Raw genomic sequence first — 25,820 nt, forward strand, 5'->3', positions numbered from 1 at the left:
GTCCTGTAATCTTATTAAGGAATCTAAATCCATGTGAAGGCTTATGCAATGGTACACGCCTAATATGTGATATGTTTGGGGATCATACCATAAGTTGTATTATCGCAGTGGGGGAATACAAGGGTAAGCATGTATTGATACCTAGAATACCACTTCAACCATCAAAGGATAAAAACTGTCCAATACCATTCAAAAGATGCCAATTCCCCGTAAAAAGTTGTTTTGCAATGACATTAAATAAAACACAAGGCCAAACTCTAGATTTTGTTGGCCTTTACTTGAAGGAACCTGTTTTTAGCCATGGTCAACTATATGTCGCGATGTCTCGTGCAAAGACTGCAGCTTCTTTGAAAATCGTAATATGCAACGATTTTGATGAATCGACATGCACAAATCTTACAGAAAATGTTGTTTACGATGAAATCATCAAGTACATATTATGACGGCTTAATTTAATTGTGCATCAATTACAAGTGAGTATAGTTTGCATTATATTATTCTATAATCAAACAATTATTATTTATTCTATCAAACACCTCACGTAATTTTCTTAGCATAGCCTTCCCGCTTACCCTTTTTTTCGACATATCCAACTTAAACTCCAAAATAAAAAATAAAAATAGTTTGCACTTTATAAATTAACATTAAATGAAGTAATAACATTACAAACATGCAAGATAAAATTATTTATAGTGTAGAAGCAAATATAATTAAAAACTTAATCCAACATAGTGGTTCACTAACCTACTTAAAACTTAGTACATAACTTAAAAATTACAACAGAATGAATTACTAGCATTTTTAAAACTTAAAAACAACAATTCATATGAACTTATATTTGTATTAACTTTTTTCGTTCAACATATTTGCTTTGTTTCAGAGTTTGGATCTACTCAACCGTACAAGTTCAAATATTGTAATTTGTTGTTGCCTATGTACTATTTATTGTGTGCATCATATATAAGATTTAGTTTAATGCTATTGTATTTTAATTACTTTAATTAAAAGATTATGCTCAATAAGTTTATATATATTTTGTTCAAAGCATATATATTTACACTTATACAATAATAATAATAATAATAATAGTAATAATAATAATAATAACAACGAATGTTAGGTTAGAAATGGCTTGTGAACATATGACTAGCTTAATAACAACAATTTTATACGCGACTAACAGTATTAAATTTCCTTAATTGTGTACAGCATGGAGGGACTAGTGTTGATACCTGATGTTACTACTGAGTTACCACGATGGCGGTGCAAAGTTGTAGTGGTACAAAAACTTAATACACAAGAATCAAGGAGAACACCAGGAAAAAAATATAAACCCATAATATTGGAGGATGAGGCTGTAAGTTTTTAAATTGATCACAAATATTAGTCCTCGGTATTAATGTTCAAAGATGTCCCTATCTTATTTTATGTCAAATATAATTACATTTCGTTAACATATATGTACGTATTTGATACTTCTTTCAGGGTAACAAAGTGCAAGCAATGTTGTATGACAAAGACATTGATGGGACGATTGATAAAAGACTCGAGGTGTCTTCTACATATATTATATCTAATGCATCGGTTAAAGCTGTCGTAGGTTTTACAAATTTACCTGATCCAAAGTACATGAATATTTGGAATATAACGAGGAGTACTATGATTCAAAAACTTAGTCCTGATGAGGGAATTGACATATCTAGACATGTCCAGGCTCATCTGAGCCCATTTCACCATATTTTTGACTATTTTTTATCTCGCCGACCAATAAGTAAGTCAATTCTTTATTTCATTGTCTTTTAGATTTGTTTAGTTCCTTATTATTATTATTATTGTTGTTGTTATTATTATTATTATTATTATTATTATTATTATTATTATATTATGGTTAACACTTGATTTATGCATCATCAATTTAGTTGCTTCTTTTGTATAACTATAGGCATTATGGCGATTGTTATATACAAGTTACCACGCCAAATTGTGGTGACCAAAAATGGCGAACAAAATGTTCATGATTTTGTTGTCATGAACGAAGAGTATAAATCTTAACCCGTTTCTTGCCTTACTTATATAACAATTATTTACTTTGTTATATGTTATCATTTTGTTTATATATTATGTTTCGAATTTCACTTATAGATTGAAGCCTATTATGCTAACACTTTGGGGAACGTTTGCTGTAAACCAAGGGGTTCAACTTGAATTACAACTTCGGCAAGGGAAATTCCCCATTATACTTGCTGAAGGATTGAACGTTAATGCATTCCAAGGTAATATTGTTATGTTCTTCCAACGAGTGCATTAAATTATTTCTACTTTTTATATTACATACTTGACATTTGTGTTTAATTAGGGTTGTCACTGAGTACACTATATAACACATCAATTGAAGTTGATCCTGTTGGCCACGTTGCAAAAGTCCTTACTGATTGGTATTTTTTAATTCCTTGTCACTTATGTAGAATATACCAGTTATTTGACCATGATAATAGTGATTGGTTATTCTTATAGGAAGGACAAAAACTCTGAACTCATCTACAAGGAAATTGTAGATAAGACTTACCTTGATTCATTGCTTGCATTGGCAGACCCTATAAGGCAACGAAAAACATGCCTTTCATCTGTTGAAACTGGATTTGAACAAGTTAGTAAACATTTCATTTCAACTGTATGTCGAATGTCAAATCGCCTTTTACATTTAACCATCAATCTATTTACTTTTAAAGCTTTTGACCTACTTTTGTGGCTCTGCATTACATTTAGAAACCAATTGCATGGGTGAGAGGCAAAATTAGATTGCTTAAGCGTGATGGTTTCGACTACTACGTTGGTTGCAATTACTGCAACAAAATAGTCCACTCAACTGAAGGCTTACAACTCCACTGCATGAACTGTGGACAAACTGATGGCATCACTGTCAAAAGGTATCAAAATATATATCTTCGTTGTTTCCTTAATACTTAAAATTCTAATATAGCATGACTTATATTATGTTTTTATTGATATACAGGTATAAGGTGGACATAGAAATATTTGATAACGTTGGAAGTGTACGCGCAACAATGTTTAATCATGAGGTGCACCGCCTATTGTTACTGACGTCGTCCAACATACCTACCTGCGAAAACGATGGTGCTATGCTCCAACAAACACTCGATAATCTTGGGCTTGTGTTTGCTCTCAAGAAAAACACCATATTCAGTGAACAAAGCACAAAGTATACAGTAGCGTGTCTGTGCAAAGATGCACAGCTAGACTTAGCTGACTCAAACGATGGTTTGTTTAGGCAATCGTTGATGCTAGGAAATCCCACGAAAAGAAGGCTTGATTTTAGCCAATTATCGGGAGACAGTGTAGACGATTCGCAAGCAAGCAGTCCACCAAATGATAAAGGGAAAAAGCCTAAAATTGGTTGAGCCAATGAATACTATGCATATTATGTACCTAGAAAATAATGTTGAATTTTTAAAGGGTTTCGAAAACATGTGGTAACAGTTTAGTTAAGCCATATTTCCGCCATTCCTAACAAACTATTTGTATTTTCGTATTCCATTTCGAAGTGTTTTTCGACATCAATAACTTATCCATCATTTAAACTTGCAACAAACAACTTTTTTTTTGTTTAAATTGAAACTTTATTTATTCTACAAAATTTACAATCTATATCAAGTGGTGCATGATATAGATTTTTTTAAAGTTATATGCTTCAAAGAAGAAAATATTAAAAAAAACAAAATATGCTTACACATAATTTTAAAATGGTTCTGATAATTATTACGTAAAATATTAAAGTAACCATATATACAGTTTTTTTTTTTGTCCCAGAAATTAAAACTGGAACCCTTAATTACAAGCAAATGTTAAAGTAACAACATATTGAAAAAAAACTGGAAAATATGTTTATACATAATAAACTGTTGGCATTTTTCGAGAAAGGGAGGACAAACCAAGAAAACATAAGCCCATGAATAAGAAATTAAAGTTTCATTGGGTTAAATTAGTTAATTTGTTACATATTAATGGTACACATACTATCAAATTTATACACATCGTAATTTTTTTAAAAAAAATATATGCTCGTTATATTTCAGTCCTTTGTGAAATCCATATGAACAGTAAAACTTTGTAAACATTTGCACATAATATTACTTCTAATTCCCTCCCTTCACCTAAAATCGTTAATCCATACACAAACAAACTAATTTAGATTGGTCAAAAAATAGAATTATATAGAGTATAATTGCATGATAATTATAAATTTATGTTGTATTATTGGAATCTGGAAAATCATTCTGTACAAACTCTAACACTTCATCTATTTCTTCAGGCATTAATTCGGAAATATCAGGAAATGTATGACTTTGCAACGAACTCTTATGAATTGTTGAATTAAAGTACGACAAGTTTCTATACCTTTTTTTTTTTTTGAGCTATTCCTGTCACATTTGTTTCTAAGTCTTATTGTTGTCTCACCCAACTCAACATTTGGGTTTTGTATTATCAATTTTTTCTTATCTTCCAACTCTTCAATCACTCTTTTTAGCTCGCTTTCGTCTTGGATTCCGCCAAATTCCTACAAAATAATTTGTTATTTCTCCTTAAATAATATAAGGCTGATAAATAAGCATTACTTAATTACCTTGACGTTTTTTAATAACCTCTCCAAACTCACGAGTTTTCGTTGAGGCCAGAACAAAATTCCTAATTCTTTATACCTTTTCTTTAAAATTGCTCGACCAACATGTAGTTCATCTGCAGCTTGATCAACGGTCATATAAAAATATTTAGAAAGCAATTCTAAAGTTAATGTATTAGGGTCACGATAAGTTTTTTTTGTCCTTTTTCTTCTAATAAAGATATTTAGATTTAAATTTGGTAAATCTATCTTTGCAGCTGTATTATCTTCCTCGACAATTAAATCAACACTATCAAATACATCAACAGGATTTGTAGCTAAAACACCTGCATTTACAAACAACTTGTTAAAAACTATTAATTATTAAAACAAGAGTTACCTACAAAATGTTAAAACCTTACCAATAGTTTCAGTACATTGTGGTTGAGTACTGACATTATTTCCACCTGGAAGAAGATCTCTACTTAGAATAGGTTCACTATCCCTTAGTGGTGATAGATATACCTCATCCCAAAATGAATTGTTACCATCAGAAGAACAATCATTTTGTTGAAGCTGATATGAGCAAGTAGCAATATTTGCCATTTGCGAAATGTATGTACTAAATGTTTCAGGGATTAATAATTTCTAAGAGTGTGAATAAGTGTTAAGAAGAGTCTAAGACCAACAAAACCACTAATTTATAGCAAAGGACAAAAGTTTGTGCAAACAGTAAGAAATACTTTTTAAGTCTTTTTTTCAACGAGGGCAGTTTTTTTGTCAAATGATAATAGTTATGTAGCCGACACTGTTAAAAACATTTGCGCTTTTCAATTAATTTTTTATGACAATTGTAAAGACATCTGACATTTGTACCAATTTTTTAATTTCCTTTGTAATTACTTGCTTGGCATTTGTAGGCAACATGGCATATATAAAACTTAATAATGCTTTTGCTTATCAATGTTCAATTTCATCCGCTGCTTCATTTATGGGCAAATGAAAATAACTTGCTATCATTTCCTTACTTACCGTTTTATAATTACAACGAGTTATTTTTAACCAATTCTTCTGCAACAAGTTCAATATCATCACGCAATATTGGGGGGCGAAAGCTCAGCTTTTGCAACAAGTTATGCTTAAATCATAGGTCCAATAAATGTTATAAGTTTAAAACAAGTTGTATTTCAAAGCTAATATATTCACATTTATCAAGACAAAAATAATAATAATAACGACTTTTAGGTTAGAGATGGGCATTAGGCAGAAAATTAGCTTTATTAAAAGAATTTCCTATGCGCCTTAAATTGTTCCCCCTTTTTTTAAAAAATTGTGTATAGCATGAAAGTTTTAGCTTTAATACCTTATGTTACTGCTGAGTCAAAAGAATGTACGTGCAAGGATACAGTGGTACAAAAACGTAATACACGATAATGAAAGAACATTCCAGGGAAGAAATATAAACCTATAATATTGCATGATGTTATTGTAAGTTTTTAAATTGATCGCAAATATTAAGCCTCGGTGTTATCGTTTAAAGATGACCATATCTTATTTTATGTCAAATATAATTAAATTTGGTTCACATGTATGTATCTATTTGTTACATTTTCCAAGGTAAAAAAGTGCAAGCCATGTCGTACGACAATGACATTTGTTATATACATTTATGGAATATATTATGCATTGTAAATGATTACAATTTTATCTTATGGCTATGAATGACCTCTCAATGAGCAGTAGCCTAACTTTGGCATCTACAACCTCTTTATTAAAGAGTTTACAAAATTTATTGATATTTAGAAAAATACTTATTATTCAAAAATATTATCAAAAGCCATCAAGCAAAAGTTTAAACGATTCGTCTTCTTCTGTCGCAAGTGAAGGTGGATCAACAATTAACGGCAAGGCAGGATCAACAATTAATGGAGTAATATGAAGGGGATGTATAGGAAGGGTGGGAGAATGAAGAAGACTCATCATCTCCCTATACTTTATCTTTCTGGTACATGAATCCCTGAGCCTAATATCTGCTGGATTCAACTTCAAATTCGGATCGCTTAGCAACATTTCCCTTCTACTTTTTAGTTCCTTCATTGCTTCCTTTATGTCATGGTCATTTTCGATGTTACTAAATACCTGTAAAACATTATATTAACATTCACCTTATAATGATACAACTTTGGAAAAATAAAAAAAACTACCTGAGCTTTTCCTGATAGCTTTTCCAAGCTCACTAACTGTCGATATGGCCATTTAAAGATTCCTAATTCTCTACACCTTTCCTTCAAAATCGTATACCCAACTCTCAGTTCCTTGGCGGCTCGATATATAGGCAGATGGAAATATTTGGAAATCATTTCCTTGCTTATTGTGGATGAATCACGAAAAGTTCTTCGCGTATTCTTCCGCTGCCTATGTGCAAGAGTTTCAATCATACTCCTTTCTACAACTACAGAATCTGTAGTCATATTCCCTCCTACACTTGCGTTACTTGCAACTGGAAATGTATTTTCCTGTACAAGTATACCACTTGTTGATGCCATAAGATTTTCTTCCGTACTTAAGTGGTTCATGGCTGCAACAAAGATGAAAAAATATATTACGTCATCGCCATTGCATATCAAGAAAAAAACATATGATTACCAGTAGCCTCAAGCAGTCCTCCCATATTATGCTCAATACCCCAAAATGGATCAAAGGGTATGTTCGGTAACAATCCATTACCAAAAGTTGATATCCCATGTTGTTGATCCCATAAAGGATATTTGCTAATATCGGAAGATGTACAAGAAATTTGGCTTGGAAAAAATGAGGCAGGAGCAGCATCAGCAACATCAACCAATAAAGGATATCCGATAACATCGGAAAATGGATAAGAAATGTGGTTTAGTAAAGATGAGGAAGGCGTAGGGTCGACCAACTCATCACAAAAGGAATACTCCGTAATATCGAAAGATGGGTCAACAATTTTGTTTGGAAAAGATGAGGAAGAAGCTGGGTATGCCGTATCATCCCATAAGGAATACCTAGCAATATCATAAGTGGTGTAGGAAAATTGGTCTGGAAAATAAGCTTGGTTCGCCATTTTTTTAAAAAATGACGTTCAAAAACAAAGAGAGAATAGAAAAAGATAATTCAGTGACAAAGAATAAGGTAAAACACCATTGAGGATAGTAAATGATGGAGATTCTGAGATTTGAAATAGCAAACATACCTTTCAATGATGTCAGATATTAAGCTTGTCAAAAAACAAACAGCTCACGATCGAAAGTAATTGGTCGCATCCGAATCGTAAAAAAAAAAAACAGTACACTTGACAATCGTGCCAAATTTTAAATCAATTATGTCGGCTAATTGTCCAAGTGTGACAAAAGTAAAACAGTTAAAAAGTTATTATATGTAAATATAGTCCAACCATGAAGTGCTTATGTGAGGTTGTCACAAGCGCAATAGTTCTTTGTCGGATGTCATTAATCATGCTAAATTTATCCCCAAAAAAAAAATATTCACACGCGAATTTCAAAAGTAAAATGGAATCCTAAAACCATTTGGTTGATAGATCATTTGTTTGGTTTTCAGCCGAATATAGGAAATAAAGAGATGTTATGATTATAATTTCTTTCTATGCCTGATTGAAGATTAGGATCCTTTAACATTTGCTCCCTTTGATTTTCTAGCTCATTTATAATTTCTCTATGATCAGTATTCCCTTGGACATTTTTTGCTAATCGCTCCAAGGTACGCAACTTCTTATATGGCCATTGATTAATTCCAACCTTCTTACATATCTTCTTCAAAGAAGCTTCCTTAATCTTTAACTCTTTCACCGCTTGATTCATAGGCATATGGAAGTATTTAGAAACCATTTCGAAATTCCAAAGTCGTTTGGATGGTCTGCTATCATTCCCTATAACTACGGTTGAAATTTCTTCGACATTTACAGCTTCAGTAGTTGCAACATCTGCAACAAATAAATAAATAAATAAATAAATATATATATATATTATGAATACAACTACATATAAAGATGTCATTATTGTTCATTTTAAGAAAGTAAAATCCTTTACCAGCAATTAAATTGAATCGTTCTGCTTCAGGTTTGAAATCCCATAAGCCATCAAACTCTGTATAAAAAAAATGTGTTAATACATTAAATGTATAAGGGTATAAGTAATTACACGTTTTACCTTTACCAATCTCTAAGAATTGTTTTGCAAAGCCAATAGTTTTATTTGTAGGCATCAATGGAAGTGCCTCATACTGGTAATCCCAGATATAATGCTCTGAGTAATCACTACAAGGGCATTCAACCTGATTAGGAGAAGATGAAGAAAAGCCATAATGTGTCATTCTGCAGGTATATTACTTTAACAACGAAGAAGGAACATAGGATAATACAATCGATAGTTTAGAAAATGCAAGGTTGGAGGCAGTCATTTGCTTTATTTAATAAGGAAGGAATGGAGCATAACAACTGGCAATTTCAAATTATACGCGTATCCCGAGGATTCACATGCAACAACAAAAGTCAAAAGAACAGTTCACAAAACTTTTATAAATTTTTTTTTTTCAGTTTTTTTTGTGGNAGAACAGCATCAGACCTCCGAGCAAAGCATAAGCGCATAACCCCTCAACTGCCAAAAGAAATACAATCATTGGTTGGACTTGGCATGTTATTTATGGTTGAGGTGAAAAGGGAACAATTGGAAAACAGATACGCTCCCTTCTTCGTAACAAAGATAATAAATAATCAAACATTAGTCAGCCTTTACTGTCCTGAGGTTATAAAAAAAACAAAACAATTGGTATCTTGAGCCAGAAGGAGACATTAACTTGTTAGACGAGGTAGACTATTAGCACTACTTCTGTTTAGTTTGTTTAATATGCAAATTTGTTTACAAGCAAAAACTCAAACTATGTTAAATGCTTTTTCACGTGATTTAGGAATTTATCGAAGCTGAATGAAACGAATCATTTGGAGATCATTTTGTACATGTTCGATTCGTACTTTTATATTTTTTATTATACATTGATGCAATTTGACACAACTTTTTTTTTATTGAGATGGACAAGAATTTAAATGCATGTATAAGCCTTCATTTCAAATTGTTTATGTCTTCTTTCGTGCAACACAACTAACTTTATTTAAAGAAATAAAAGCATTACATGTTAGTACATTTATTTGAATATGAGATATGAACAACCGAAAAACACAAGTTTCTATGTTTGTTTTAGAAACTGTACGAAAAAAAAACCCAAAGTAGGACACTAACAATGATGTAGGAGAATGAACTACAATTTTAATAAACTTGTATATATAAATGTTACAACTCTATTTATTATCAATAAATTTGTATGTATGAATCTCCGTTTGACAAAAATAAACTAACTCCTTATATTTATATCGTACATAACTATTGAAATAACACTCTTGACCTCTTAATTAAATTCAAATTTAAACAAAAAAAAAATATAAAATAAATACCAAAGGATTTAAATTTTAACACATTTTTTAATATCATTGTATTTATTCGATCTTTGTTGGGCATTATACTACGCGCATCGCGCGTGCCACCGCTAGTTAAAAAAAAAAAGGACACACCAATGTCACGTTCAATTTATATTTGTTCTATGCACATGGAGGATCACGCTTCACAGTATGAGTAGGCCATTCGCCCTCATCAGCCAGCCGTTCACAACTTTTCGATATATTATAATATCAATTATATGAAATTAATTAACAATTTTACGAAGAATAACCAACCAATAAAATTATTTTTTAGTGAAACCTGACCTTATGATCTAGAGTTGTAGCCGCTAGCTAACAACATTAATTTAATTATTTTGTTGTATAATGATCTCAATTGTTACTTTAAACAATAGCCTACTAGTCCATTTAGCTGTACTATATTCTTGTCATAGAAGATGACAGATTTCTACCTCATTTAAATACAACTGTCGTATCATCTGCTCACTTTGCAAATTATTTGTTGAAATTTGAGTAATACTCTTTTGAGGGCATCCAAATTGGGATTTGGAGGAATCAAAGTTGATGTGGAAGAAAAATAGAGATGAGAGAGAAGAAATAGGGTTCATACAGGGAGGTTAGATTTTGTCTTTCATAGTGGGATCACCATGAAAGAAAAAAAGAAATGCGCCTCGCGTTAGGCGTAAATCTTGCGCCCAGTCGGCCAACCGTGCACGTGCAATTTGGACGCGTAAATTTTTGCTCTTTTTTTTTATTAAAGTTTATTTTATCAGATTTTGTTTTTTCTTTTTTTTTCTTTAATTTTTTTCTTTTTTTCATTATTTCCTCTTATCTTTTTTTTCGTAGTCACACCTGCAAAAACATGCTTTGAGAGATAGGTCGGGCCAAAATAAAATTGTTATTTATAAAGTGTAATACTTTTGAAAAAAAAAAGTGTACTTTCAAATTAAAATGCAATATTTGAGGGTTAAATTGATTTATTGTTGTTTATAATAAAAATGTAATATTTAAGAGAGAAATTGTAATATTTATTTAAAAAAATATGATAATTTTGATGAAAAATATAATAAACTCGACTAGTCTCACGAATCGGTGCCTTAAGAGATTTTACCTTTGAAATTTTTATGTTCACACAACATTTAACAAAAATTTTATAGTTCATAAAATTAGTTCATAAAAAAATTAATGTTCAAACACACAAATATCAAATTAAAATTACAACCAAACATATTGAAGACAAAAAAGCCAAAAGGATTTTAATTGAGAGGGACAAATAATGTCATTTATTTAAAATAATAAGAATAAAGATGAAGAAAATTAAGAAACTACTAGCTTATTTTTGAAATGCTACCTAATTAAATTAGCTTTTCAAAATAAACTCTTATTTTAAGCTACTAAATTATTTTGTAAACATTACCAGACAGAGCTTATAGCTTATTAGTAGCTTAAAATAAGCTATAAGCTCTTAAATAAGCTCTGCCAAACAGAGCCTAACAAATTTTTAATTCTATTTGAGGACAAATGCTAAAATAAAGTTTAACAGACAAAATGTGGTGGGTAAAATTATAAAAAAAATAAAAAAAAATTATTTAAAAAACAACACAAATAACTAACGCTTGATTCAACTTATACTACTAATAACACAATTTTCATTCTAGAACTAATGTTATTGGCAGTTATATATATATATATATATATATATATATATATATATATATATATATATATATAGAGAGAGAGAGAGAGAGAGAGAGAGAGAGAGAGAGAGAGTTAAAGATAAGGTAAACATCGTTACATGGGCCGTGTAGGTATTTTCATAAAGATAAGTTAGAGTAGGAATAGGAATAGGATAGCAAATCTAAAGGACAAATATAAATAGTTCACATCTTGTACTCATAGGACCAGCAACTCCCTATTGTGAAATCAAGTGAACAGTCAAGGTAATTTTTTAAATATCTCTTGTTTATGTCAAAATTATATCATATTGCTTTGAAAATAAAATATACACCAAAACTTGTATATGATATTGTTATAAGTTATTGGTGATAAAATAATACTCCAATTTAGGGCAAATTATAATCGTGTTGGTCAAGTTATTAGTTTGATACTCACAAAGTTTTAAATTTGACTCATAATAAAACAGTCTTTTAGCCTTCTTAGTTAGAGTCGGTTAATTATGAACAACCTAAGTTGATTTACTTCTTTGTGATCTTTTATCAGCTCAACTCACCCTTGTTTGTAGTCACCGGTTTTCTTCGTCACTTAATAATAGTAATTTAGTTTCCTTTTTATTTTATGAATTAATCGAAATCACCTTGTGCCTGGGATACAATTTGCCAAGAAAATAATCTGCATGGGTAGCTCAATTGGTCACAATAATGAAGTTTGTGAACAACGACCCGAGATCTAGTCTCACCAACAGCAGCAGCAGCGTGAGAACATAATTTACCTCCTCTATACTATATCGGGTCGGAAATGAGAGATTCAACCTTTTAAGAACAATCCTCTAAAAAAAAAAAAATACCTTTTAAGAACAACAATTTGCCAAGAAAATAAAAGAAATGTTTGGTCATTTTGAGTGGCCAAGGATTCCTTTACATGTTGTGGTCTCAAAACGAGAAAAAAAGGAAAAGAATGTCAAAGCTTGAAAAAGGCGAGCCAAGAGAGAGAGAGGGAGAGAGAGAGAGACTCTGTAGGGTGTAGCTGAGAGCCTGAGATAGAAAAACACAATTAAGACTCGAGGGAAGAGAAAAAACGAAATTAAACCCTCTCGCCACAAACCTCGAAGAAGAAGAAGGAGGAGCAAATGAACAACAACGAGAATTCAATCTCTTTTTCTGTGCTAATCAGTGAATAGGATATACTCCCACTCTCTCTCTCTCTCTAACTCTTTTTTTTTTTCTCTGTATTTTATCACTTCCTCTTTCTATTCTATCGCTTTCTCTCTCTACAATTGTTTCTCGTAATCGAAAATGGATCCTTTGGATATGGCGCTCTCGATTATAGAGCTTCGTAAAGGTATAAGCTGATGAAGCACTCAGATCTCGGAGCTTCGCTTTGACTTTTATATTATTTTATTTTGTGCAAGTTTACTTCGAATTTTGGTTGAGATTCTTGGAGATCTGCAGAGATTGTGTTGTTTCTCATTTGTTGGGTGGTTTTAAATGCAAATTTGAAAAAAGTTTAATGACGAGGTTAGGGTTTAATTAATTCCTTAATTCTTATGTTTAGGAATTATGTATAGTTTGTTATAGATATTTAGTTATTTATTGAATATAATTGGGATGAAGGTTTTTGTTTTAAACTGTTGCTTTTGTTCATCGACAGTGCGTTGAATTCAAGGAATACATGATGTCGGTTATTGATTGTTTTGATTAAGTAACTGATGAATTTTGCTTGAAAGTAAAACTTTAATTAATGATTTTTTTTGGTGGTTGAATTATGCCCCTTAGTGTAATTAATTTTAGAGTAATTGCTTAGTTATCAATTTATTGTATGCAGTGCGATTACTATTGCAACTTTTTTGATCAAATAGTGGTGTAATGTTAATGCTGATCGATTTGTTTGGGAACTACTTTGAGAGTTTATGATGTTGCACTGTGGACTAAAGCTTTTGTCTCTAAACTTCGTTGCAGGTTTTGGCTGATATGCTCTGCAATATTGCTACTTTGTAACCATTAGAAGTTATTTTGTGCAAGTAGAAACTGTTTTTTCTTATCTATCTACTATTTGAACAAGGAAGAGAAAAAGAATGAGCTTTTTGGGAAAAGGGATTCCTACCGGTGACAAAGATCACAGTTCAGCCAAGGCAACAACTTTGAATCCAAATGCAGCAGAATTTGTTCCTTTTGCACTAAGATCACCCTCTGGCAATACTAGCAATACGGATGCATCAAAGTTTGCTGATGTGAACACAAGCACACTAGGGAAATCTGTATTAGATAGATCAGAATCATCCGTTTCAAATAACTCCGATGATGAAGTGCGCCGCTACTGGCGTTGCCGGCTCCCTGATGACATTTCAACTGATTTTGAGGTCATGGGAGAAGATGATGACCATGGGATCAATAGTCTTCCTTTTTCCAATTTGTCATTAACTGATATCACTAATACTTCAAGGTTCCCAACCTCAACAGGCAGTGCTTTTATGTTGAAAGAACAGCAGGGGTTATCCCCAAACCAAATTAATGGTACTAGCTTTGATGAAAAGACAAGCTATCTTGCTTCACGCTTTGCCGAAGATGCATCCTCAACGAGTTTCCATCTTTTGCCTGGTAATCATTGGGAGAAGCAACATCTGAACGATAACGAGTTTCTTGCTAATGTTAGAGAGGCACCTCCTTATGATGTGAACTCGAGACATGAATTCCTTACTGATATAATAAATGAACAACAGTTTGTAGAGGATATAGGTATAAACCCTGTTGAGTATTTGGCTTCAAAATTCCCTGGTTTTGCAGCTGAAAGTCTTGCTGAGGTGTACTATGCCAATGGAGGTGACTTGAATCTGACTGTTGAGATGCTTTCTCAACTTGAGGTATTTTCATTCTTTTTTTCCCCTAAAATTTAACCAGTCAGAGTTGCATAATAGGTGTTAGGTTTGTAATTGCATCATTTAAATCCTATCAAGAGTTGCTCTAGATCTATTTGTATGCTGCTTAGTCATAAATACAATGTTGTCTTATGTAGCGAAGCTGATTCAGCAAGTACTACAATTAGGCGACAACTTGGTAATGTGTCTTAGTTAAACTTAAGAATACCTTTTGGTTGTCATCTTGTTTGGGTATATCTGAGAAACCATGATTGCACACTATAGTTGAACTATGTGAGCTCTAATCCTGTGATTTTTTGGCTCTTTAGATCCATTTCCCCTCTCATTTCTGTGGCTCTAAAATTTGAAGTTAAAATTTGGTATTTCCTATGTGTTAATTGTGGTGTCTATATTAGCTAGTTTAAGTCTCTAATCTCACAAGACATGTCCTTATTTTAACAGCCAGTCTGCCACATAGTAGATGACACTTGTAAGATGTTAATTTATTTAGGAAAAGGCAATCCTTGAAATATGCTTGAAACCATTATTAGACAGAGTTTAATATATGTTTATTTAACTGCAGCAACAAGTTGATTGTGAGTTGAACCAGAATTTGAATTCCAAGGCTGTGTCTGCTCCAAATCTTAGTGCACTGGATTTCCCTGCTCTTTCTGTAGCAGATAATGAAAACAACCTACTGACCTACTCTGGAGATGATCTCCAACAGGAGTTTAGACCTTATAGGGAATCTGGAAAGGATAGCACCCTTGCATTCAAATCTGGCTCTTCCTTACCCTACAGAGGTAGTCTAGATTTTGCATCTGCTGTCAAAAAGATGGCATCTCAAGACTCTAGCATGTGGAAGTATGACAAACATGGATCCAATGATGCCAGAGTTGGATCAAGTAGAAATTCACATGTGCTGGCTAGTCCTTACAATGGTAGCCAAAGTAGGGCAGTGTATGGTGATAGGTTGCAAAGCCGGGGGTCAACTCGTGCAGCTCCTGTCTGGCTTGAAACTGGAGAGGCAGTTGGTAATATTCTTCATGAAATTTTAGTTGTGGACAATACTTTAGAATGTATCTGCTTTAATGTTCTTTATATTGCAGCAAATATGTATTCTGAAATGCGGGAAGAAGCTCGTGACCATGCACGGCTGCGCAATGCATACTTTGAACAGGTGCTTTTCTAAAATAATAATAAAATAAAATAAATGGTGTGGTGAGAAGAGGCTAATTATGTTTGCTTCAAATGGCAAATGTGAGGTTTGGTTTTTGGGTGATGGTGGTGGTGGTGGTGGGTGGTTTCCATGGGGAGAAATCTTGTGTGGGGTGTTTTAGTCCCTGCATATAGAGGGTACTCTATCGCTGTATATTTATGGGTATCGTAATTGTTAATTGTAGTTTGTTTATTTGTTGACAGGAACATGTGGTAAAAGCTATTTATGGCTAACATGTTTCTTTTATTTCACTCCTTAAAGATGAGATGCATTTGCTTCTATGTGCCAAATCTGGATGTAGCTTCACCAGATACTGCGTTACTTTTGGGTTTTTTATATGGTATATTTACACTTTAACCATTGGGATTTTATATGCAAGAGCAGGCTCGTCTGGCATACCTTAGTGGTCAGAAGGCTTTAGCTAAAGAATTGAGTGAAAAAGGGCAGCTGCACAATATGAAAATGAAGGATGCTCACGGCAGAGCTCAGGAATCTATATTCCGCGTAAGGTTTGTGTTCTTGCTTCATGCTCTAATTTGTTGCAATACACCTTTCAAATTTGTTTGACAATGGCCTCAGCGTCTTTACAAAGACTGTGTTTGGTATCTTTTAGTATATAAAATGATCCCCTTGACTCGAGCTCCTAGACTCTAGGAGTCCATACTCCACCCAACTGGTGTACCTAACTATAAACTAATTTTCAATTTCTCAGCTTCAATCTGGTCACATCTTACAATCTTACCCTTTAGTCTGCACTTTCAGGCCAGAAGCCAGTCTGCTTACAGATTTTTACACATCAATTAATATGATGACATATGTTTCGGTAGTTTGGTACTAAGAACATTAAAATTTACGCCCTTGTGGTACTGGATTTCTTATTTTCAGGAACCAGGAGATGTCAACCAATGGCAGAGGACAGGAAAGAATTATTGACCTGCATGGACTTCATGTTTCAGAAGGTATTCACGTCCTTAAGCGTGAGCTAGCTATTTTGAGAAATGCAGCAAGATCAGCCGATCAGCGGCTGCAGGTATTCATTTGTGTCGGGACAGGGCATCACACCAAGGGTTCAAGGACTCCAGCTAGACTTCCAACTGCCATCCAACGCTACCTCCTTGAGGAGGAAGGCCTTGACTACACTGAACCACAACCAGGGCTTCTCCGAGTTGTGGTATACTAAGTCAAGAAGGTATAGAAGTTTTTAACACAGTACACCCTTGAAATGTGTTATATTGTGGTACCTGTATATGGAAAAGTTAGTGCAACTTCACGGAGTAGGGAGGAAAAGAAAAAGAAAAAGAAAAAAATCTGCGACGAGGGGCAGAAATTTGTATCAGTAAGGTTTAGTTGTTTGATAGGTGATATGGGAGGTGTATCAGTCCCATGCTAGTTTTGTTACGTTAATTTTGTCTAAATTGCCCAATGTAACTGATAAAATTCATTTATTTGATAGATCAGTAAACTAAGTGTATCAGTTGTTTGAAATGTGGAAGTTAGATCTTCATCTTCTAGTCCTTTACCATTTTGGCTTTTCTGTGTTTTACTGCTTTTTACATCCCTGAAATTACATGTGCATTTCTCTTTATCAAAATGAAACACATAAAGGAGCAATTTAGGTGGGAAATGAGTATTTTGGGTCACAGCTGAGATTAGATTGTCTGATTTTCAAATGGCTTTTTATTCTTTTTTTTTTTTTCGGTTCAAAACAGTGACTATATTTGCGATTACAAATTACAATAGTTAAACACCAATTCTTATACTATGTGGTTCAAAAATTGTCTAACAATTAACATCTTCTATACTTGTCAATTTCTAGACCTATAAGTTAATTCTATATTCTATACTAGTCAATTTCTAGACCTATAAGTTAATTCTATATTTACCTGTATATTTACCTGTACATGAAAATCTACCTTGCAAGGTGGATTTATTATAATTTATATATTGAATATGCACAATTTCACATTCAATATATAAATTGTGAACAGTATATATACCTATACATGAAGATCTACCTTTATTATAATTTATATATTGAATATGCACAATTTACACATTAAAAGTTCACATTCAATATATAAATTGTGAAAAATATATATAAATTGAGTGTATTTGACTTTTTTCACAGAATAATTTGCCATAAAAATCACCTTGTTATTACAAAACAAATAAATAAAACTAAAATGAAAATAAGACTTTTAACAAAAAACAGTAGTACAGGGACATCTAAAATCAAAGAATGGCTCAACAGAGTTACAATGAGAATAGGAAAAAACTGAAATGTTAGTTTAACTAACCCAGGTCCAGAAATAACATAAAAGCTTGGACTCAAATTGGTTGGGTCCTCTATTACAAGAAACCCTCCAAAAAATGGCGTATGCCACTATTTGCGACGAACACACGGTATTCTTTAGTAAAAGGCGAAAGAATAGCTCGCTTTGTGTTCAACGCGTGGCTGCGTGATTTCAAAAGGCTTAGAATTGCGAAATATATAGAAGTCCAAAGCTGAGAGTTCTTTATGATTCTTCGATGTGGGATGGGTTACCCCCACATTTCTATTACTATTCAAGCTGATGTTGACTTCGTCTTCTTGGTACGCGACGCCGGACCCAAATCCCATCTCCAAATCGCCTAACCTTACTCGTCGCCGGACCAGAGACCAGTCCTCCATCTCCTGCCTAGCCGGCTGCCAGCTACCCAGCTCCAAGCAACGAACGGTCTCCTCTCCTTGATTTCTCGGTTGAAATTTTCTTCTACTCTGGAAATTTTTTGATTGCTGGTTGAACCTTGATTTTTCTGTCTTCGAGTCTGGAAATTTTCTGCCTTGAAGTTGATTTTTGGTTTTTGATTCTTGATTTCTGATTGCTTGAGTGTGGAAGAATTCCAGTCTTCGAATAGGCCGTGCCTAGGCTGTAATTTCTGGCATTGAAGGTTGGAAAATCCGGCTTTCAAGGGTGGAAGTCGAAGACTGGCCAGCCAGTTCTTTTGTGTGAGGGAATTTGTAATTGTAATTACTAGGTTTCAATGTTGAGCTTCAGGGTGCAGAGAGAAGTAATAGCATTGTAATTGTAATGTAATGATGCTTAAAATGGAGCTATAGACTATTCTTCAAAAAAAAATGGAACTATAGACTATATCTATTGTACTGATGTACTTTGAAGATACTCTTTCTCAAGGTGAAAGTATAATTCTGTTGGCCATTTTTGCTTTCAGACAACTCCTTTGGTTATGGGAGCAGTAGTTGGAACTGTTACACTGGGAGCAAGGTACCTAATAAGAGCATGGCAAGCATTCAAAGTAGCTCAACTCCCCTAAAGTCTTTTTCTTTCTTTTTAGCTCTTCAAGTTTCATCATGTTTATGTTATCTTCTTGTGAATTAATCATTAAATGTTGGGAATTGGGGTTCCCAAAGTCCCAAACCGAACCAAATTCCAAAATCGAACTTTTTCAAACCGAACCGAATACCGAAATGCCCTTCCCTAGGTACACAAATTACCCAACTTTCTGCTTTCGAGTTTATGCTCAGTCGGAACTCCTGGGACATATCGTCTTTAATGTCTACACTTTTCCACCAATTCAGCAGGTAACTGTTAATTGTGCCCCTTTTCCACCAACTCCTCTCTTTCTCCTAGATAATGAACTAATGCTCTTCGTCTTAAAATACTCTCATTTTCGTACTCGTAATGAATGTGTAATTGTAACAATTTATCCGTCTTGATCGGTATGTGATTTTAAATTTTTAATATCTCATTTTCGTAACAATTCATGGGCTATTTGTCCACTCTTCCTAGCCGTATGATAAAATGCCTCTTAGAAAATCTAATAAAATAACCAGACTTATTCTATAGTGAGCAGGGCTTCAGTTTGTTGGTTGAAGACTTTGCTTCACACTACAAGAAAAATCACGAATTGCGACGGAACATAATCCGTTGTCGATTCGCAACGGTTTTGCAATGGAACGTGTTCAATCACGATTTTGCGGCGGAAATGGTGACAAAATTTAATTCCGTATCGATTTTTGGCACAAAGTCAGAAAAAAAACTCGGGAAATTTTGGCGCCGCATTATGGTGACAGATTTTGCGATAAAATTAAGTTCTGTCACCACAATAGCGACGGAAAAGACAACGGCCGATGGTTTCGTTGCGATTTTGTGACAGAATCGGCGAGGAGAATAAATTCCGTTGCAATATTTGGCGCAAAGTGAAAAATATTCACACATAATCTTTGCGCCAAGGAATTGACGACGGAGGCTGATGACAAAAATTGCGATGGGTATTTTTTCGTCGCGAAAATATTTAAATTTTGAAATGAAGTTTATTTTTGCTATAGAATGGGACAATGGAATCAATTCCGTCGCCAATATATTGATATGTTGGCGACAAAAAATGCGATGCCCTACATGTCTGTCGCGCTATAGCGATGGAACCGGCAACAGAAATTAATTTTGTTGCAATGTTTTGCGCAAAGATAAATTTGATGTTTGAGGTTGGCGACAGAACTTGCGACAATTGTTCTTTCCGTTACTAAAATAACATGATTTTTTTTAATCTATACTATTAATAAAAGTAAAAATCCTTCTCTTCAAGTTTCCCGCCCAATCTAATATTATTAATTAATTGCTAAAAAATAATAAAGTTTAATTGGTAACAAAATTTTATTTACCAAAATTTGAGAATAATTAAATCATTATAATCTATACTATTAATAAAAGTAAAATCCTTCTCTTCAAGTTTCCCGCCCAATCTAATATTATTAATTAATTGCTAAAAAATAATAAAGTTTAATTGGTAACAAAATTTTATTTACCAAAATTTGAGAATAATTAAATCATTATAATCTATACTATTAATAAAAGTAAAATCCTTCTCTTCAAGTTTCCCGCCCAATCTAATATTATTAAAATCCTTCTCTTCAAGTTTCCCGCCCAATCTAATATTATTAAAATCCTTCTCTTCAAGTTTCCCGCCCAATCTAATATTATTAATTAATTGCTAAAAAATAATAAAGTTTAATTGGTAACAAAATTTTATTTACCAAATTTTGAGAATAATTAAATCATTATAATTGTGAGAATAATGTTAACAAATTTTACATAATAAATGAGAAAATTCTTTAGAAATTCGCGTAATTTTATAAAGAAATAATAATTTATTAATTATTATTTACACCAATAATAATAATTTGAATAAATATTATTGGCACAAAATAAATTATACTTATCTTTTTTGTTTTTTTTTGCAAATACTTACCTTAATAATTAATTATTAATATAATTAGCTAATTTTTATTTATAGTAACGATTTATACTCATAATATCATAAAATAATTAAAATTATATTAAAGAATGAATTTTACTCAAAATAATGCTAATGATTCATAGTTTTAATAATTTATGCTCAATATAATTACGAACTATATTAATTCATACAAATTTAATAATTAAATTCTTTTAATTTGTACTTGTAGTTTCCTTAATTATAATTAATATTTTGCAAAAAAAAATTATAATTACTAAAATAACAAATACAATTAAGAAAATAAAATTATAAAATTAACAAAATATGTGTTCATAAATATTTATATTTTTTAAATACATACATATATTTAAGCACTAAATTAATCATACAAAATTTAAATGTTAATTTTTTAATTTCTAAATGTAATTAGTTTACTTATAAATCTATCAATATCTATACTTACTATTAATAAAAATAAAATTTTACTTTTACAATTTTTCGCCCAAACTATTACTATATAAAATATAATAACTATTATGTTAATTAAGCTACTAATTATATGAATATTAATATAATTAAAATTAAACATGGTATAAAAGTATAGTTGCAAAATATTAGTATAATTACCTAATAATTATTATAGTAATTAAGAAATTAATTACATAGATATTAGTATAATTGACTAATAATTATTATGTTAATTAAACTAATAATAACATAGATATTAGTATAACTACAATTAAACATGGGTTGTTGGATATTTTTTTTTTATAATAATCACAATTAATTTATTCAGATATGAAGGAGGAAGGAAAAAAACTAAATGTGATATGATAAAAATGGGGTGCTTTCTTCGCCGGACACTGAATTTTAAAATGAATTCCAAAATGTTGTTAAAAAAAAAAAACCGGTCAAAACAAGCAACCACGGGTGTTGATGTGGTGTTGTAGTAAAAAGCTAACACTCCTCATCATGAGGAGTGTTACCTTTTAATATTTTTTTATTAGTACCGAATGATTAGTACATGATTAATGTACTGATGATGTAACTTTAAATGATTAGTAAAAAATGTAATAATTAGTGTAATGATGATATATCTTTAAATGATTAGTAAAAATGTTAAGCTTGTATTATTTTTTTTATCGTATGGTAACTACAACTCCTCGACTACGAAAATTATAGGAAAATTCGAACATATTCCATACGCGTTTTTATTTAGGCCACTACAAATTCTTTCTACTTCTTCCTGTTGGTGGAGAAGGCGGTGCTGGACTCAGATTTGCTGTAGGTTGATGAGGCTCGACTGGCTTGACTTGATGGGCCGGAATCAGACGTAGTGAAGTAGATGAATTCTCCTGGTTCTCTTGGAGGAGAGGTAGTGAAGTAGATGAATTCTCCTGGTTCTCTTGGAGGAGAGTCATCTCCCGTACTGAGTGAGTCAGGATGCTCATTCACCGGTTTTTCAACAGGCTTTGCCGGTTCCATCTCTTCATCTTCAGAAATGAGGACGAGAGGATCACTAGGAGTGTCTCCAACTTCGTGACCTCCATTTGCAGCACGTCTGGCCCTTAGCATTTCTTGCCTTGTTATTTCTGCCAATCTCTTGGACTTGCGTTTTGGTGTGATCTTCCCATCTGGCTTCTTTGAATCCATGGTGCCCTGCAAAATAAACAATGGAGATACTAGTGGGGAGAGTTCCCAATATATAGATGGGAAACCGTTGTAACTTTTTTAATTAAAAAAATTGAAAATGTTACAACGGGCTTGGTCACCCGTTGTAGCATTTTCAATTGAAAAAAATTAAAAATAAGGCTTCCCATGTTTCACTGTTGTATACTGTAGGTTATCAGTGAGATTTTTGAATGGTCATTAATTAATAATTGTATTATTCAAAAAATGATAAACTGCAATCACTTTTGACTGACTTGAAACTTGTGACCCTATGTACCAAAAAGACAAAAATCATGCCAAACAGTTTATATCAAATTACTGCTTCTTTACGTGGCTGCAATTTATTTTTTGACCGAAATATTTAAATATTTTATAAAAAAATTAAAAGCTACCACGGGCCTTGGTCACCCGTGGTAACTTTTTTTTATTAAAATAAATTGAGAATGCTACAACGGGCGTTGGTCACCCGTTGTAGCATTTAAAAATTTTTTAAAAAAAATTCAAATACTACCACGGGCCTTAATCGTCCGTGGTAGGTATTTTTATTAAAATAATCAAGAAAATGCTACAACGGGTGATGGTCACCCGTTGTAGCATTTTCCATTTTAAAAAAATTTAAAAAAATTTGAACCGGTTTTTTTTTTTTAAAAAAAAATCAAATTAAAATAATCACTAACACGCGTCACTAATAAAATGTTGTAAAATTTAGAGTAAAATTTTGTACTCAATTTTTCACCTATAATTGTGGAATAATTATTATTGTGAGTTAAAAATAAGATAGTAACGCAATAGGCAGGGGCGTGCGGGACAAGGCGGTAGGCGTGGGCGTGGCCGTGTTATGCATCAAGGCGTCCAGGCTGAGGGAAATGCATGGGCCGGTCAAGCTAATGAAGAGGAAGATGATGAGGATGAGGGTATGGATGACTGTGGTAGGAAGGACAATCTGTTGCCCGTTACGATGAATTCCTCTTTTGACGAGGATGAGTCGGGCCCTTCTACTGGTTCGTATGGTACCCATACTACTAGTAGTTCGTATGGTACCCCACCTACTACCCAGTTTGGGGAGTACTCATCATATGGGGTTGTTTCATTCGCTCCATCTTCATTTCAATATCCAAATTATACCACCCCAGCGAGTGTAGTGTACGNAGACGTAGTGAAGTAGATGAATTCTCCTGGTTCTCTTGGAGGAGAGTCATCTCCCGTACTGAGTGAGTCAGGATGCTCATTCACCGGTTTTTCAACAGGCTTTGCCGGTTCCATCTCTTCATCTTCAGAAATGAGGACGAGAGGATCACTAGGAGTGTCTCCAACTTCGTGACCTCCATTTGCAGCACGTCTGGCCCTTAGCATTTCTTGCCTTGTTATTTCTGCCAATCTCTTGGACTTGCGTTTTGGTGTGATCTTCCCATCTGGCTTCTTTGAATCCATGGTGCCCTGCAAAATAAACAATGGAGATACTAGTGGGGAGAGTTCCCAATATATAGATGGGAAACCGTTGTAACTTTTTTAATTAAAAAAATTGAAAATGTTACAACGGGCTTGGTCACCCGTTGTAGCATTTTCAATTGAAAAAAATTAAAAATAAGGCTTCCCATGTTTCACTGTTGTATACTGTAGGTTATCAGTGAGATTTTTGAATGGTCATTAATTAATAATTGTATTATTCAAAAAATGATAAACTGCAATCACTTTTGACTGACTTGAAACTTGTGACCCTATGTACCAAAAAGACAAAAATCATGCCAAACAGTTTATATCAAATTACTGCTTCTTTACGTGGCTGCAATTTATTTTTTGACCGAAATATTTAAATATTTTATAAAAAAATTAAAAGCTACCACGGGCCTTGGTCACCCGTGGTAACTTTTTTTTATTAAAATAAATTGAGAATGCTACAACGGGCGTTGGTCACCCGTTGTAGCATTTAAAAATTTTTTAAAAAAAATTCAAATACTACCACGGGCCTTAATCGTCCGTGGTAGGTATTTTTATTAAAATAATCAAGAAAATGCTACAACGGGTGATGGTCACCCGTTGTAGCATTTTCCATTTTAAAAAAATTTAAAAAAATTTGAACCGGTTTTTTTTTTTTAAAAAAAAATCAAATTAAAATAATCACTAACACGCGTCACTAATAAAATGTTGTAAAATTTAGAGTAAAATTTTGTACTCAATTTTTCACCTATAATTGTGGAATAATTATTATTGTGAGTTAAAAATAAGATAGTAACGCAATAGGCAGGGGCGTGCGGGACAAGGCGGTAGGCGTGGGCGTGGCCGTGTTATGCATCAAGGCGTCCAGGCTGAGGGAAATGCATGGGCCGGTCAAGCTAATGAAGAGGAAGATGATGAGGATGAGGGTATGGATGACTGTGGTAGGAAGGACAATCTGTTGCCCGTTACGATGAATTCCTCTTTTGACGAGGATGAGTCGGGCCCTTCTACTGGTTCGTATGGTACCCATACTACTAGTAGTTCGTATGGTACCCCACCTACTACCCAGTTTGGGGAGTACTCATCATATGGGGTTGTTTCATTCGCTCCATCTTCATTTCAATATCCAAATTATACCACCCCAGCGAGTGTAGTGTACGACCCCACCCAACCTGGGTCATCCTATCAACAACCCCAACCTCACATGCATAATTTTGAACCTCGTCCTACATACAACAATATGCCTTCGAGCCACCCAATACAGGACTTTCACAGGGGAGAGTCATCCGATCAAGGTGGTAGGCAATTGCAATTAACGACAATGGATGAGTTTCTCCCTCAGCCAACTCAGCCGGTCCAACAACAACAACGACGGCATCAACGAGGCGCGCCCGCTCGACATTATGTGGAACTGGTTCGCGACATTCCCACCCCAGGTACAAACATATATGCAATTTCTCTAATTTATATTGCCATTCAATTTATTGTTTTTAACAAGACTTCATTAACTTAACTTGCAGGGAACACAACTAAATTTTTGGACGACACAGGTGCTTTATTTTATTTTACAAATGTATATTAAATATGTTGAATTGTAGTAATTTAAAACCGAAAT

At 33.1% G+C, this 25,820-nt stretch overlaps 2 protein-coding genes and 1 non-coding gene across 3 annotated transcripts; 2 read left to right on the forward strand and 1 right to left on the reverse strand.

Annotated features, from left to right (window-relative positions):
- The first annotated feature begins 1,711 nt into the window (after window positions 1-1,711).
- LOC116023502 (replication protein A 70 kDa DNA-binding subunit A-like) lies at window positions 1,712-3,419 on the forward strand. Its single transcript, XM_031264506.1, has 7 exons — window positions 1,712-1,771; window positions 1,943-2,039; window positions 2,143-2,273; window positions 2,357-2,435; window positions 2,515-2,647; window positions 2,767-2,927; window positions 3,014-3,419. Exons 2-7 carry the CDS (start codon window positions 1,948-1,950, stop codon window positions 3,417-3,419), a joined length of 1,002 nt encoding a protein of 333 aa, XP_031120366.1. The 5' UTR covers window positions 1,712-1,771; window positions 1,943-1,947.
- Window positions 3,420-12,733: 9,314 nt separating this feature from the next.
- LOC116022196 (polyadenylate-binding protein-interacting protein 7-like) lies at window positions 12,734-17,373 on the forward strand. Its single transcript, XM_031262798.1, has 6 exons — window positions 12,734-13,127; window positions 13,745-14,646; window positions 15,224-15,674; window positions 15,750-15,820; window positions 16,244-16,368; window positions 16,745-17,373. Exons 2-6 carry the CDS (start codon window positions 13,861-13,863, stop codon window positions 17,037-17,039), a joined length of 1,728 nt encoding a protein of 575 aa, XP_031118658.1. The 5' UTR covers window positions 12,734-13,127; window positions 13,745-13,860; the 3' UTR covers window positions 17,040-17,373.
- Window positions 17,374-18,199: 826 nt separating this feature from the next.
- Window positions 18,200-18,316, reverse strand: LOC116023844. The gene has a single exon (XR_004099435.1). It is a non-coding gene; the product is annotated as a U5 spliceosomal RNA (small nuclear RNA).
- Window positions 18,317-25,820: the final 7,504 nt, after the last annotated feature.

The sequence above is a fragment of the Ipomoea triloba genome, chromosome 6 (assembly GCF_003576645.1).
Source record: "Ipomoea triloba cultivar NCNSP0323 chromosome 6, ASM357664v1".
Lineage (NCBI taxonomy): Eukaryota > Viridiplantae > Streptophyta > Magnoliopsida > Solanales > Convolvulaceae > Ipomoea > Ipomoea triloba.